This window comes from Volvox carteri (assembly GCF_000143455.1).
Source record: "Volvox carteri f. nagariensis unplaced genomic scaffold VOLCAscaffold_55, whole genome shotgun sequence".
Lineage (NCBI taxonomy): Eukaryota > Viridiplantae > Chlorophyta > Chlorophyceae > Chlamydomonadales > Volvocaceae > Volvox > Volvox carteri.
In genome coordinates this window covers 438,450-453,916 of record NW_003307598.1, presented here as the reverse complement: position 1 = coordinate 453,916, position 15,467 = coordinate 438,450, and the positions used below count along the sequence as shown (strand labels likewise).

The 15,467-nt window shown below is 53.4% G+C and overlaps 4 protein-coding genes across 4 annotated transcripts in view; 3 read left to right on the top strand and 1 right to left on the bottom strand.

Moving 5' to 3' along the window:
* VOLCADRAFT_96792 (uncharacterized protein) overlaps positions 1 to 3,814 on the top strand; it is a gene marked incomplete at both ends in the record, with an annotated part of 13,945 nt that extends 10,131 nt beyond the window's left edge. Inside the window, 9 exons of the mRNA XM_002955850.1 lie at positions 268 to 294; positions 479 to 574; positions 1,171 to 1,304; positions 1,370 to 1,410; positions 1,548 to 1,824; positions 2,196 to 2,206; positions 2,386 to 2,509; positions 2,969 to 3,187; positions 3,736 to 3,814. Coding sequence (XP_002955896.1) covers positions 268 to 294; positions 479 to 574; positions 1,171 to 1,304; positions 1,370 to 1,410; positions 1,548 to 1,824; positions 2,196 to 2,206; positions 2,386 to 2,509; positions 2,969 to 3,187; positions 3,736 to 3,814 — 1,008 coding nt within the window. The remainder of the gene's footprint in view (positions 1 to 267; positions 295 to 478; positions 575 to 1,170; positions 1,305 to 1,369; positions 1,411 to 1,547; positions 1,825 to 2,195; positions 2,207 to 2,385; positions 2,510 to 2,968; positions 3,188 to 3,735) is intronic.
* Positions 3,815 to 4,676: 862 nt separating this feature from the next.
* VOLCADRAFT_96791 (uncharacterized protein) lies at positions 4,677 to 5,585 on the bottom strand (the record flags this gene model as incomplete). Its single annotated transcript, XM_002955789.1, has 3 exons — positions 4,677 to 4,789; positions 4,927 to 4,976; positions 5,416 to 5,585. The coding sequence occupies 3 exons, from the start codon at positions 5,583 to 5,585 to the stop codon at positions 4,677 to 4,679; spliced, it is 333 nt and encodes a 110-aa protein (XP_002955835.1).
* Positions 5,586 to 6,493: 908 nt separating this feature from the next.
* VOLCADRAFT_106973 (uncharacterized protein) lies at positions 6,494 to 6,995 on the top strand. The gene has a single exon (XM_002955849.1). It carries the CDS (start codon positions 6,503 to 6,505, stop codon positions 6,941 to 6,943), a length of 441 nt encoding a protein of 146 aa, XP_002955895.1. The 5' UTR covers positions 6,494 to 6,502; the 3' UTR covers positions 6,944 to 6,995.
* A 2,080-nt stretch (positions 6,996 to 9,075) lies between these two features.
* Positions 9,076 to 15,168, top strand: VOLCADRAFT_106972 (uncharacterized protein; the record flags this gene model as incomplete). The annotated part of the gene is made up of 9 exons (XM_002955848.1): positions 9,076 to 9,211; positions 9,293 to 9,662; positions 10,204 to 10,251; positions 10,917 to 11,086; positions 11,669 to 12,001; positions 12,198 to 12,435; positions 12,985 to 13,884; positions 13,922 to 14,402; positions 14,954 to 15,168. The coding sequence occupies 9 exons, from the start codon at positions 9,076 to 9,078 to the stop codon at positions 15,002 to 15,004; spliced, it is 2,727 nt and encodes a 908-aa protein (XP_002955894.1). The 3' UTR covers positions 15,005 to 15,168.
* Positions 15,169 to 15,467: the final 299 nt, after the last annotated feature.

Genomic DNA, 15,467 nt, shown 5'->3' with positions numbered 1-15,467 from the left:
CCCTTACCCCTCCCTTCCCTTACCTCTCTTCCCTTACCCCTCCCTTCCCTTACCCCTCCCTTCCCTTACCTCTCTTCCCTTACCCCTCCCTTCCCTTACCCCTCCCTTCCCTTACCCCTCCCTTCCCTTACCCCTCCCTTCCTTTACCCCTCCCTTCCCTTACCCCTCCCTCCCTTTACCCCTCCCTTCCCTTACCCCTCCCTTCCCATGCTTCACCTCTTCGATTACTTTACTCCTCCCTACTCCGCGCTCCCTATGCCCCCTCAGCGCTCCCCTTCCACAGTTTGGGATTCGGTGCGGCTTTCACGCCCAGATTGCGGCAATCTCTGGTTTCGGTTTGCACCTCTGGGCCTCACCACCCTCCCTCCCCTTTCCCCTCACTCGTGGTTCGTGGTTCGTCTTTCCCTCCCCTTTCCCCTCACCACCCTCCCTCCCCTTTCCCCTCCCCTTTCCCCTCCCCCCTCTGCGACACCTGAAGGCTCTGACTCAGCTTCCCGATGCCGACCTCCTGGATCGACTTCACGTAAGGCCCATGGGCAGCTACGTGCGGGGCCACACCTCCTCTGCTGACGTGGTACGTACGAATGTACGTACGAGCAAACACGCACTATCAGGTAGCCGGGCTGCAGCTAGCTAAAACCTCAAACTCTCAAAGCTCTTCGTGATGGGATTAATTGCCTAAAACCCCAAACCCCGAAATTAAACCCCTAGGATTTAGGAAAGAAACTAAAAAGCTGAGCCCCTCGCGAATTGCGACCAACCTTGTGAAAAAAACGACCCGCATTTCCGCAACGTTCTATTTGGCTTATTCGGCAGATTCCCCTTTTTGTCAATTTGCTCAAGGTGTCCAAGGTTCACGTCTTAGGGTCCCCAATAGTGCAGAGCAGTGTACGGCAGTCCGTTGTGGTCCCCTGATGTGTGGCCACCCGCTACCGCCTTGCCGGGGTATACATTCCCTTGGGGTCTACCACCTGGGGGGCGCTGGCGGCAATACCACCTACGGCTGCTGTTTACTGACTGGGTTGTTTCCCTTCGCGCCGCTCATTGCCCGATCTAAATTGCCCATTGCCCGATCTAAATTGCCCATTGCCCGATCTAAATTGCCCATTGCCCGATCTAAATTGCCAATTGCCCGATCTAAATTGCCCATTGCCCGATCCAAAATGGGAGGTGCAGGACTTCATCATTGCTCCGAGTCCTCAAGCTGACCCGCGGGTCGGTCCTTACGAGCTCCTGTTGGCCATTGTGGATCGGCTGAACGCCGACGGGTACCTGGATCCCGAATCGGCTTGCGTGGTTGAGACGTGCGTGTGGGGGCGGGGCGGGAGGAAGGAAGTACATACAGGGTGGTATCTCTACCCGTGTGCAGGCAACCAAACCGTGCTGCAGAGGAGGCGATCGTGTGTTATCGTGAGTTACGTTGTGTCACTGGTGCAACAGGCTCTGTGGCACGTGTGCAGGCAACCAAACCGTCTCTCCCCACCCCCCGGGGTTTTGGCCTTGTTTTCCGGCCCACTTCCGCCCCTCATCCCGTTCCCTGCACTCAGGCGACAAGACCACTTCCGAAACCCTCACCGACCTGCCCCCATCCGGGCTGTACAGCCGCAGCGACTCCAGCCAGAACCGCAGACCCGTGGGTCGCTACCGTCGGCGCCGGGAAATGGCGGGGAGTCTGGGCGTGAGAGTGGCTCGGGAACCAGTGATGAAACCCGAGAACGAAGACACGGTCACGGCCGTGGTTTGCAGCCGCCGCACGCATATCATCACGGTGCAGCAGCGGGGGGTGGGGGTGGTGGTGGTGGTGGTGGTGGTGGTGGTCATGAGGTGGAGAGCTCCACTTGGCTTGGTGAGGGTTACTTGGTGGTCCGCGCGTTACCGAATCCGTGTGCAACATTCTGCACCTTCTAATCCTCCTCGTGTTTACCCGACCGTTGTTTGCCGATCGTCTTGTCGATGTTGTGATGTGTTCACTTTTACTTTTCCATTTCTACTTCTACTTCTTTTTACTTCTATTTTTCTATTTTTTCTTTTCTTTTTCCTTCCCTTTTCTTTAATTTCTTCCTTTCTTCGTCTATTCTTTTTCACTTTTTTTACTTTATAAATGTAATAAAGTATTTTTATTGTCGGCGCGTGTTTGTGTGACAGTGTTTCTGTACCTGTGAGTTTGTCTGTACATCTCTGTACGTATGTTTCAGTCCCGGGCGAGGTGGGAAAGTCAGCTACACGGGGAGCTCTGCACCCGACATGTGCTTTTTGGCGAAACAGGCCGCTAGTTCTTCCTCCGTCCCCGCGTGGGCCGGTCGTTCCCTCTTCTTCCGCTACCTCCTCTGCGGACTGCATTGGACCCCCCCACCGACCCCGACCCCGCTGCAATCCGACCGGCAGGCATGTGGCGCAATCCGAACTCCGGGTGCTACTGCCGTATCGACATCAAGTGCTACCGCCGCCGGCTACTGCCCTTCGCGGTCACCTACTTCGGCAGTGGCATGGACTTTAATCGAGCGCTAAGGTGCGGATGGAGATGCGAAATAGTAGGACAACTCGGATAGATAAGAGCCGCAGGCGTATAAATGTATGTATGTATACCTGCGAGAACAAATTACTGGTGACCGATAGTGACTTATGGATAACGCTACGCTAGGGTAGAACCTGCAACCCTTCCATTTCGTTGGCCCCCTTGATACATGCCGGGGGGGTTTTCTTGGTGCTGTAGTAAACTTTACATGTAGTAAACTTTACATGTTGCCCGAAGTAAGCTGCCTGATGGATTCCCTAAAGGTTGTCGTAACGAAAACCTCCTGTACTCCCACACAGGCATTCACGTCAAAATTTCTAATTTAATTCAAATACACGTGCAATCGACTACATAAGCACACATTAAGCCTTTCCGTCCCCCTCGCTCAGCATGATCTCATTCCGGCCCTTTCCCACTGCATGGTTTTGCTGTTGTGTACTGTACTGCTGGAAGGTACTGGGCCAGTACACCGCTCCCCCATGTACGACAGCTGGCTCAGTCCGTACACCCGCGGGCAGAGGCCTTCCGGCTGAGTGACAAGGGTCTGGAGGTTGTGGAGCGCAGATGGGGCCGGGGGGGGGAACCAGCAGCCGGGGGCCGGGGTGCGGGTACCTCTGGGAGCGTAGCCAGGGAGGGTCTGGCGGAGTACGTCGTGGCTACGGTACCGTGCAGGTGGGGGCGGGAGTTAGGAGGGGAAATGATGGACGTCGGGTAGTTTTTCAGCTGGGCTGTGCTACAGGTGTTTAAAAAAAATGGTTAGGTTTGGTGTCGAGAAAACATATCGCGACGGTGTAAAAAGAGTAAAAACAATTGAGGGGTTACCCCCCCTCCTCTGATACGCGCAATGTGCAGTTTTCTGATGGGGATGGGTTGGATCATCGATGGGTTTGGCCAGCAGGTGACAGCAGCTTTCGGGGGACGGTTCGGGGGGGGGAGACTGGTTCGGGAGAGGTGCTGCAGGTGCTGCATTATTACGTGGGTGAACAAGGTACGACCCGGGGAGGGTAATGCAACTCACAACTGCAATACCACCAGCCCCTTGAACTCATCACGCCCGTGCTCAGGCTCAGGCGCAGTGCTTCCTTACCTCCCAAGGGACATCTAAACCCCAACCCCGGTCTGCTGACTTGCGCCGCACACAAATCAAACCAAACCCATTACGCTAAACCCCTGTTTTGTTACTGCTCCCTGTCGTGGTTATCATCGCACGTGCTATGCAGGTGTGAAACCGATATCTTCCAGGCACTGGGCTTAGATTATGTTCCTCTCCACATGCGAGATATCACCCGTGTGAATTAGCCCCATGGTACTAGGTGCTGGATAGGAGGTCAGCCCGTGGCCGCTAGGCTGGCGGTCCTCCTGTGTACCTCCTCCACGGTTACGAGCGAGGCACCCGCGAGGCATCCACCTCATCCGTGCTGATGACTTGTGCAGCTCTCCCAGCGACCTCAACGCGTTCAGCACCCAACTGGAATTCCGAAACTACTTGTAATCTTAACACCATGGCTGAGGGGTCACTGTAATTGAACGTATCATGATCCTTAGGGGTGGTGTACCTTGATTTGCACGGTCGAGGAAATTACATCTCGTTCTTTGACGGGTTCGATCAGGTGACGTAATTTTGTAATTCTTCAGCACACATGTTCTGTCGAATGCACGCATCGGGATGTATCTCTCATCTTGACTCTTCTTGATAATCTACGGGCTCCACGTGGTACTCGGGTGGATACGCATAGGTGCTGTCTGTGTTTTAGGTATGATAGATTAGATTAGTTGTTGTTTTACCTATGTCGTTGACGAACAGTTTGACCTGGTTTGACCTCGTTTGATTGACTCGCAACGACTTGGAGAAAGATGAGCAATTAAAACGCATGATATGTTCCTAGGAATTTTTTAAAGCTTTGCTGTCCGAGCATGGCCTTAGCTGCTGTGCTAAGGCTATTCTGTACTTCCAAGTACAGGCAAAGGCATCTTGTAACCGCCACAAATGGGCGTTGTAGTAGCTGGCCGCTGAAAAGGGTCTCATCGAAGATGATGGCAGAACGCCGTAGCGTGTGTGTGACTATATTTGTGTCGTACTGTACGACAGCTACTGTAGGCATGTGTGTCATACTGTACGACAGCTTATTACAGGCATGTGCGCCGCGCTGTACAACAGCTACTACATGCTCCAGAACGTGAGGTCCTGGAACATGCAGCGCCGCGTGGCCGTGAGATCTCCCAGCACGCATCCAGAGGAACGGCCGCAAGAGCTGCCACTGACAGGGACAGCAGCTGCCGTGGTACAGAAAGAGTGATGGCGGACAGAGTAGGGGGTTGAACTGGCGTCAGTTTAATGTGAGGGTGCAGGGCACGCTACGCGGGTTTAATTATGAAGAGGTAAGTAATTGCCCCGGGGAATTTACACGCACCGTAGGCCTTCCTACGGCGTGAGGTACACGGAGCGCGCATATGGCGTGCACTGTGGGATGGGCAGCAATTGCATAGAGGAGCTTTGGGGGGTCCGCTGTTCTCCTCGTTGGTGCGTTTTGGACTGGCCTACGCCGTCTATGTTTTAAAAAATTGAAAAAGCTACTAGAAACGCGACCGTGTTTGTGTGTGTTACATGGTCGTGGGTGCATTCCCCGTACCTGCAAACCGCCCAAATACGAGCCGAGGGCTCAAGATTTTATTTTGGATGCTGTTGATATCGTCCTGTCGCCGGACAACTTGGCCAACACCTTGTTGGACTTCCGACGGACTCTGTCGCGCATGTGGCGACTTCGGTGGGATAACGAACATAAGGAAGCCCTTTGGCGGCTGTTTGGCTCTTGATGGTTTCCCTGCCTTTCCCATGCTTAGGGCGCAACTTCAGGGAGGCGTCCCTGCTGCTTTGTGTCCGTGTTGTAGCAGTCGCTCACCTGATGGGTCGACTGGCTTTGCGGAAACGTAGAGTTGACAGTCCTCGCCGAGGCAGGAAGAAGTCCAAAGCACTAGCGTACACAGACGCGTACGAAAATAATCTAGACGGCGGCAGCGGAGTCTTGAAATTTGAACACCAAATAGTCGTGAACCCTAAGTGCCTAGCCATAGCACCCTGCCCGGGTAGCTTATATCTCGGCCTACCTGCCGGAGATTCCCTACCACGGTCCTGCCGTACTAGGATAATGTCGGTGGGGCCGGGGCCCCAGCCCGTTGGGTTCGCTACGAACAACCGCCATGTTCGAGACATGTTACGGGACTCGTAACATGTACGAAACTCGAGTCGAATCGTTAACGAATTATAACAGTTAATTGTTAACAGTAATCGTTGAAATATTCTAAGGGAAATGTAGCGTACTACACTGTGGTGTGCGCAAGGTTTGTGGGGATCGTCGACATCATTTCTGGGCTTGAATTGTTCTTGCATTCCTCACTGCTTGCAAAAAGGGGCTTGACGTATGCTTGACGATCTTGCGACCTTCACCTACGACGCCCGCCTAATGGCCAACATTATCAACGTTGTCCAAGCCACCTACGCCATTGGGATTGCACGTCCTCCTGCTGTCGCGCTTCCGCGCATTGCTGCCCGCATTGACTGGCGTGACGCTCAGCTCGCCAGCGACTATCATATCATGCATTGTGCTAGACCAACATATCGCATCCTGATAAACATGTTACATGGCTTTATGATTTTTTCTGAGTTGTTTCTTTGGCACCATGTCTTGGTTTCGGAGACTATTGGAAACACCACGACCTCTAGCGCACCTCTAACGTCCCCCTAAGTTAACTCTAGTGGAAATAACGAGTCGCTAATTGGAAACACCCTGTTAGTCAGCGCTTCATAACTTTTTTTATGGCTGTTTGCAAAACAAATTGCGGGATGCGAGGCGAAGTGCAGTCTTGCGTACTGCTGAAGTCGCAAGTTGCAAGTCGCAAGTCGCAAGGAACACGCAAAATTTCTATTATGATATTCTATATACGCGAATACGTACGTGTGCATACTCAGTTTGTAGAGCTGATCTCACCATGGGAGAAGTATTGAACCCTTACTACTACAGCAAACAAGTGCGCGAACGTGTTTGCCACCTCTATTTCGACGAGAATTACACGCAAGCGCAAATAGCTGAAGCTTTCGGGCACAGACCTTGCGAGAGGACTGTTCATGCTATCATACAGTCCTACGTGGCTAATGGCGATGTCCTGCCGCTTAGAGGACAAACAGGAACACGCAAACCACGCAAGTTTGATGAGATCGCTGCACAGACGCTCGTGGAGCTGGTGCAGGCCGACGACCAAGCATTGCTCTCCGATCTGGCCACCGCTATGACAAACTTACTGGGCACTCTTTGGAGCGGCCCTGATATTAGCCGTGCATTGTCTGAGCTGGGTTATGTCCGCAAGAAGGTTTTAACCAGGGCATTCGAGGCACGGGAATCAGCTCAGCTGGCATATCACGAGCTTGTGTGACAATATGTTCAAATGGCCCAGAAGCTTCCCACTCTGTAACAGTTTAATTCAATTCAATTCAATATCGTGAGCTTGTGTGCGCGCGCGCGCGCGTGTGTGTGTGTGTGTGTGCGTGTGTGTGCATGTGCATGTGAGTGTGTGTGCGTGTGCGTGTGTGTGTGTGTGTGTGTGTGTGTGTGTGTGTGTGTGTGTGTGTGTGTGTGTGCGTGTGTTGCAAGTATTTGGCCGTGCCTGACACTGGCCAGGGACTGCTGCCCAGCCCCAACGGAAAGACCACCTAAACTCCTCCCGCAGATAGGAGAGGGGTGTAAGGGGCCTCTGTCCCCTCCTAAGCAGCCGAGAGCCGCAGGTCCACTAGTTCCGCTCTCCTCCCCCGGGGGTCAAGGCTCCGTCACGCGAGTTTGAGCACTGAGCCTGAAACACACAAGAAGACTGGCTCTTGGGGTGAGGATTCAAGAAGACCGAGGAAACCCGGAAACCCTGTACAGACCCTACCCCTCCCTAATACGGCACCAGGCCCTAATAGAAAGCTCGGTCTATCACCTGATTCTCCATTGCTTGCCCACAACGGGCGCGGGGGAGCAGGCAGGGTTCATTGTTTGTGCTGAAATCCATAATGACCACCTGAAATCGCCATGCCCCAATGTTTGCATCAAATGCTTAGACGTTTCCGGTTAGGCTGTTGGGAGTTAGAGATTAACCGACCTAACGGCCATGAGTGCACAGCGTGCACCTGCAGGCTTTGTGACTGCGGGGCGGTTGAAGACGAAATGCATGTCTTTGTGGAATACCCGGCACACACTAGTACACGGGCTAAGTACGAACGTGACCTCACATTTCAAGGGTGCAACATGCACACGATTCTGACCGAGGCCCCACCCCTGGCACTAGCCAGGTTCCTCTCGGAAGTCTGGGAGACCCGGCACGTTGCACTAAGGCGCTTCGTGCTCAAGTGGACGAGGGCGGACGACGATGGTCCACCATGTAACCGCCCTAAAAACGATTTACCACCCATGGGCCCCCCAGCTCTTACGGACACCCCCACACTTGTGCGGAACTTGCGCAGACTAGGCCAGTTCCTATCAGTCGGGGTGCCTCGAGGCAGTGTGGTTGTTACAGTGGGCTCCAGACTCACAAAGAGTACAGCCAGCGGGCCAGAAATATACTGCCGCCATATACCCCGTTTATATAACCTGTTTAAATTACACCAACGCACTGGAACAATTGAATCATGCAAAGCTACGTTGAAGACTGGGGTCTCAGGCTCCCAGGCACACATGCTCTCAGAATCCCAGGCTGCCAGGTATTCAGGCTCTCAGAATCCCAGCCTCCCAGCTGCAAGTCTAAATGGCCACCCAAACCGCCAGATAAATATGTTCCCAAATTTAATTGAATACCTGACTGCTAGTTTTTAGCTTTGTTTGCATGTCATGCATTCGCTGGCGCCAACCGTTTGCATCGACGTAGCCCCCAGTATTGTGGATTGCGTTACATGATCCATAAAAGTCATATAAAACTTAAATTTACTATATTATGAGCAAGTTGCATGAGAAATGGGCTCATCGACGCAGTTTGCATGCCGCGCTGCCGGCTTGCGAAAGGAATCTCTGCGCGTACTCTACGCCAGCGCGCGCCGCGAGCACCAGGATTCACTACAATAAAATGTATTTTGCTTAGTGTAAAAATATGTCGGTATGTGTCGGTATGTCCGGGAGGCAAGCTGTGCCGGACGCTCGTCCGTCCGCTCGTCCGTCCGGCGGAGCGTCTGGCAGCTGCCAGCATTCGCCAGGGGGGTATGTGAACCACGTGTATGCCGCGTATGGCCTGCCATTCTTATGTGTCTTAGTCAGCGCTTCACAACTTTTACAAGATGAACTTATGCGACTTTCTGTTCAATGACAGCATTTCGGGCGAGTACGAAGGGCATGTGTCACGAAAAAGGCATGCTGGCACCGCAACCATCATCTCTAGGTACAATGCATACAGCTTAACCCTAAACCTGTATTTATCTTGCTGGACTTATAAATATTGAAAGGGCATATTGGAGATCTCAAGTGTGGCAGTCTTGGCAACTCCGTCTCCACCTGCTGCTGGCGCTGCTGCTGCTGCTGCTGCATGCGCTATCAGATATTATGAGCTTCAGACAGCGGAAATCAGAATCCACTCATTTTGAGGATCTTAATGAGATTGCAAACCGCGGCGATGCAGCAGGACCCTCCAGCCAAGCTTACACTCAGCAGGTTGGGCGGCCCCTGGCAGGCTTACCACGTAAGTAAGCTTTACACAAAAATGGCATTGCAATTTTTATCTATTTATCGACTCCCTCGCTCTCTGACGCATGCATCGCAGGTAATGTGCCCTGGCAACATGGCGGCGTTGTCGCATGCAGTGAACCAGGTTGCGAGGGTTTGGGCTTTGTGAACCAAAATGCTGCTGCAGCCCATTGCATATTGAAGCACAACATGACGCATCTTGACGTTTTCGACGCTACGTTCGGCGCAAGAGACAGCGCCGTTCCTGTCCGAGTTCAGGACATGGAGTTTTCCCTTCGCGACTTCATTGAGGGTTCCGACCTCGGTGAGGAAATGTTCCGTGACAAGGGTACATATTATCATTGTCTTTTTTGTGGGCTGGGTACACTGCCCACGTTATTGCAATGCACCCTTTTCTTGTCTTGGTATTATCAGGCGGGTTTCACATTTTTCACATTATCCTGCATGTGTGTGTTTTGGGCTTTCGTACCGTCAGTATGAGGGTATTGGAAACGATACTCGTCAGGGGACAGCGGTTTTGCCGCTGTTGTGGTACTAATAGCCGAATCGAGGATGAAAAACACGTGTTATTGGAATGCCCAGCCTATAACGATATTCGTGCTGAAGAGGGATTCGATCATCAACAGAGGCGGCCATGAAATGGGAACCAGTACGTCTGGCGAGGATGTTGGAACGCATGTGGGCCCACCGAAACTCAGTTACCCCCTTTGGACGCTAGTCTGGGCTGATGTGCGGTGTTTCCTGTTCTCCGTGGCTTTTATTGCCCTTGGGCCTTCGGCTCGTATGGGTAGTTTTACAGGCATGGGTTTACGCACCCCCCAACCATGTAACACACATACATACATACACACTAGTCACTACAGGAAATCATGTTTATTTTGTCCTGTACCGTAATGCAGGTAACTTAGGTAATCTACCGGTTTGCTTCAGATGCTACGAGGACGGCATGTCATCCGGGCGCTTGCACCTGCGCTTGGTTGCGCACAGGACGGCTCAGCGCCAGCACTCCAAGACAGGTCGTATAGGCAATCGCAGGTAAGCTAGGTATTGACGTTATGATGCGTGTATTCCATTCGATACCTGCTTGCGGTTCACCTTTGCTAATACGTGTCAGAGCTAGCTACGTAGTGTTGCAAAGTGGTGCATACTTAACCTAAGTCCAAATTAAGTCCTGTTTAATCACCGATGTAAGTTGTTGTAAAGGTTTTTTTTAATTAGTATACACCCAAAAAATAATGATTCCGGATTTGGGGCTTTAAAAAAAGGAATGGATGGATCGAAGCCGACTCGTTCATTTTCATCTCTTTGGGGCTGGGATGTGCGCGTTCTGTGTGTGCATGACCCGTGCCTGGCAAAGCATGCCAGTACCTAGCTATGCGCATGAGGATGCCATGCACGAATGAACAACACGGATAACTGCAACATTTGCACGTGGCTCTTGGTTTGCGAGATGATTTGTAACCTTTTGGGGGGGGTCTTAAGGGCCGGAAGCCCCCCCCAGCGCCTCACAGCGAAGTAATTAACTACACAAAATCCATGAAAGCGTAATACTTCATAAATAATGAAAAGACACCCGCTCTTAATGGAAAAATAGCACTAGGTGGTAAAATGGCGTGCCCTTGCTTCTTACATGTGAATTCCCAAGGAATGCTGTTCAGACCATGTGAAAAGTGCACATGCCATATGTGAAAATTTCACAGGACGTCAGGGCACACACATGTCATCACGCTGAGGAACCTTCGCGAACGCCTGGCAGCCCAAGGTGCCGACTGGGCTGCGCGGTGTCCATCTCAAATAAACATCTGGGACAAAGCGGAGGTCCACCGCAACATGTCCAGTGCGGACCTTGATGCAGGAGCTGCACCGCCTGGTGGGCATCAACTTCCGGAGGTGGTGGCGGCAAGGGCAGCAACGGTGGCAACGGCGGCGGCACCTGGGTGTCAACATCGAGCGGTACCCACTTTTCGAGGGCGGAGCAAACCTCAGGCAGCGGCAGCAGCTGTGGCGGCAGCGGCAGAAGAGGTGGCAGGGGGTTCGGGGCGTGTGCTGCTGCCGACATCAGCTGGTGGAAGGCGAGGCAGACCTCCGGCTGCAGCAGCAGCGGCTGCAGCGGCAGCGGCTGCAGCAGCAGTCGTGCCAGGGGTTGCAGGGCATCCGATGCTAGTTGCACCTGGGCCTCCACGGCAAATCAGTTCTCCGGCGGCGGCAGCACCTGGGCCTGTGCGGAGTCCATCGGCAGTGGCGCACATTGCTGGGGGCCCAAGCAAGCCTCCGATGGTGACGGCGACTGCATCGCCAGCAGTGCCTGAACAGGATCTTCGGCGCTCTGCTCGCCGAGCAGCTGCAGCAGCTGCAGCAGCTGCAGCAACAGCGCCAGTGGCAGCGGCAGCGGCACCTATCACACAACCCAGCACCCACTCAGGCCACATCAAAGGTATTATTGACCCCACAGCAGCTCGCAAGAGGCGTCAGGCCAGTGCCAGGGAGGGAAACCTTAAGCGTCGTAAGCTGTGCACTGGTGAAGAAGATGATGATGGTGACAACTTCGACGATGTTGCGCGTGTGGATGGCAACGGAAGTCACGAAGGTAACGAACGACGTGAAGCCGATGTGCCCACCGACTGGGAAAGGAGCGATGACGACGGCTACATGGTTGAGTGGGACGCTCACCTTCGCGATGGGGATCCCAACGACCGCGAGGCGTCGGAACCTGCTGCCATGCGCTGCCAGCGGCGAGATCCGGACACCCAAGCTGCACGTTCGCCTTTGGAAAGCCTGTTAGAAGGTTAGCTTCATGTGGAAATCGTTGCTCTTTGAATGGACTGGAAACAGTTGTCTTCCTGGAGGGTGCCTTTGCTGTAAACAGAAAGCTGTTGTGCACGGTTCAATCTTCTTCCCTCACCAACCGCTAACCTTCCTGACAGGGCCTAATCAGGACTGCCTTTGTCAAACATCGACATGCTTCTCTCATTACTGGACAGGTGCACGAGGTGCATCATCGAACGCAACCACCGAGCACTACCTCAGCGTGATCATGGGAGCAGCCAAAGATGGCAGGTTCGACCCGAGACGCATCCCTCCCGAGCTCAACAACGAGCTTATAAACCTTGGAACAGTGTACAACATGATGGTGTCATTAGACGCCACGCAGGAGGATGTTCTGTATTCGGCCTTTGTACGCATCCTGTCAAAGATTCTGGACACCCTCGACCCCATAACGTAAGTGTGACAAGAATGTGAAGTCTTTCCTTTGCAAGAATAGCGACAACCCAGATGCATGTGTGGTGCTGGTGACCTATGTCGTACAGTATCCTGCTTTGGGTACCCTTCATTAGGAAGGGTAGTAGCTGAACTTACAACTTTACTCGCAATGCAATATGATGTGTGAAACACGGGGGTATATCTTCACCCGTGGCAGTTAGCCTGCAAAACCCTGCCTTCCCCGGTATTTCGGGGCACCCTCATCCAGTCACCCTTGTCAACTTCTCAGTGGATCGCTCAGGTTCCGCACCCACCACCAGCATCCAACGGAATCTGCCGGGTCGACAGCGGCCCAACTCCATTCCTGATCGGCTCGCAGGTTAACTTTATCCCAGGTCACCACCGTCCATCAGCTAGGGGGCCAATACCTTCCACCATCGAAAGGATTTTCGACCCTGATAGGTCTCGATCCCGGGATCTCCCGGGGGCAATGGTCGCGCATTACCAATAGTAGCAAAATGCATTGGGTCACGATTTTCGTCCACATTTGATTCCCCATGTTAGTAGGATGGCCGGTGTCGGGGCATCCTACGACCAGAGCAAGGCCACCATTGCTGGGCATCGTGAAGCTGCTGGAAGACTGAAGGCCACCAGGGAGAAGGTTGTGAAGCCACTGGTTGAGGGGTTGGAGCTGCTTCTGCGGGAGCTGAAGGACCTCTACGCTGCACTCGACAAACAGGCGGCGGCATGCTTGGATGCTGCGAAGCACGAGGAAGCGAAGTCAGCTTACCGCTACTATCAGGAGATGAAGACCGACGTCGTTGTGAACGACATCTTGGTCTTGGCGGCAGATGCCATGCCAGAGCGCTATATGAACGACGTGATGAAGGATCTTCTTCGGAGTCTCAAGCAGCGGCAGGCAAACCTTCCCAAGCGTGTAAACGACCCTGGAAGACCACCAGTGCTTGGCAACGACAGGCATCTGGAGGAACCCCAGGTCGTTATGAAGCTTGGTATACGGCTCAACGGCGTTTTGCAGATTGCCAAGCTCTGTGGGATTCCAGTCAGCATCACGGGGCCAGAAGAAGTGCCAAGTCCCCTAAAGGGGCTGAAGGCCACCAGTGCACTAGGCGGGCCTCGCTCTGGAGAGGGGCTCAAGGCGGTTACCATGCAAAGCGTGTCTGGTGTGGAACCAGGGTCAGATGAGAGGGAGGTGAAAGCGTTGGAGAAGTTTGTGCGCTTGGATGCACACGCAGTTGCCATGGAGCAGAAGTACCGCTCGATGCTCCTGTTGTCAATTTTCACCAGTGAAGAGCTGGCTGCAGCACAAGCAAGTGCGGAGAAGGCTGCAGAGGAGGCGATCGTGTGTTATCATGAGTTACGTTGTGTCATTGGTGCAGCAGGCTCTCCGGATGAGCAGGGCCTTGCAACTCTTGCTCAAGCAGCAACCTCAAATCAGCCATCTTAGTGTGCTGCCATCGCGGCTTTCACCTCCGTTGCGCAGCCAAGCAGGCTCTGAGGGTGGTGTCCATAAGGACCTGCCATCACAGCCTTTTGCCAGGGGTCCTGGGACTCAAGTCATCCCAGAGATATGCCTGGAGGACTGCCTGGAGGAGCTGCCTGATGCACGGCTACTGGGAGCACCAGTCAGTGGATTAGGAGCACCCGAGTCAGGACTGCTGCTTGCAGGGCTTGGTGGCAATGGTGGGCAGGAGGTGGATGGGGACGAGGAGGTGGCGAAGGGAGAGGATGCAGAAGGAGACGAGGAGGTGGATGGGGACGAGGAGGTGGATGGGGACGAGGAGGTGGATGGGGACGAGGAGGTGGATGGGGACGAGGAGGTGGCGAAGACAGAGGATGAGGAAGGGTACGAGGAGGTGGATGGGGACGAGGAGGTGGTGAAGGGAGAAGATGCAGAAGGAGACGAGGAGGTGGATGGGGACGAGGAGGTGGCGAAGACAGAGGATGAGGAAGGGTACGAGGAGGTGGATAGGGAGGATAAGGGCGAATGAGAGGATGATGATGATGATGATGATGATGAGGCGGCTGGGGAAGGGGTGCAGGGGGGTAAGGCCTGACGGCTGGCAATGTTGAGGAGTGGATACTTTGATGGAAAGTGGCGGGGCACATCTAGTTGTGGAGGCGGTTTTCAGGAGATGGATGGCGTTTGAAGATGGAGAAAAGCGTGTGTGTCCAAGATGGGAAAAACTGTCGGCCCCGGTGTACGGGCATGCCATGTTGTACTGCTCGTTGATACGCGGCGCATACCATGTGGGACAGGACAGTGATACTTGTCCGTGTTGCGTGTTGCTCCACGAGTTACCAATAAGGTTCAAGCCTTTTGCCCTTATCGTTTTGTTGTGGCCTTGTGCACTCCGCACGTGCGGCATGTTTTGCAGGTGCTCTCCTGGACAGCAGATGCAACGGACCAGAAAACATCTCCGTACAAATACCGTCCAAAACTTTTAACTTTGCTGTGTTAAGCAATGCTACGTTTCTCCTTGCTTCGCTTTGAGTTGGGGTGCTGTCACCGCAGATGTGCGGTGCTGGGTTTCTGTTGAGCCTTTGCAGTAAGGACCAGCAGTAAGGACATACGGATATATGGTGATGAGCGTGAACACGGCGTCCCAAGGCGTTGTGTAGGAGGTGTCATGGGTCTAAGGAGCAGGTTGAACGTGAGGGCCTTAATCGCAGTTTGGCACGCGGTTGCACACACACACGCACGGGCGAATGCCGCTGGTCGGGTCACAGAGCGAAATTGCAGTGCGTTTGTAACTTCATTAACTCGCGGTCCACAAAATTCAGCTCAGAGCCTAGCAGCTTCCCGCGGTCCCAACGCATTACAGGCCGCGTCGTAGAACTGCAACAATACAGTGCAGGCCCGAATGCACTGAAATATTACAGAATTATAAACCTTAAAAGCCATGCTAACAGATTTCCAAAATACTGCACCATCAAGGAAATCGCCTTCTGCTAATAAAAGGAATTCGTGAACAATTCCGGGACCCGGAACTGCCGCAAAGGCGGCTAAGAACAAGTCTTCATCACAT

Bases quoted from the DNA above. Each gene is read 5' to 3' on its own strand.
- VOLCADRAFT_106973 (XM_002955849.1), top strand. From the start codon at position 6,503: ATGGGAGAAGTATTGAACCCTTACTACTACAGCAAACAAGTGCGCGAA.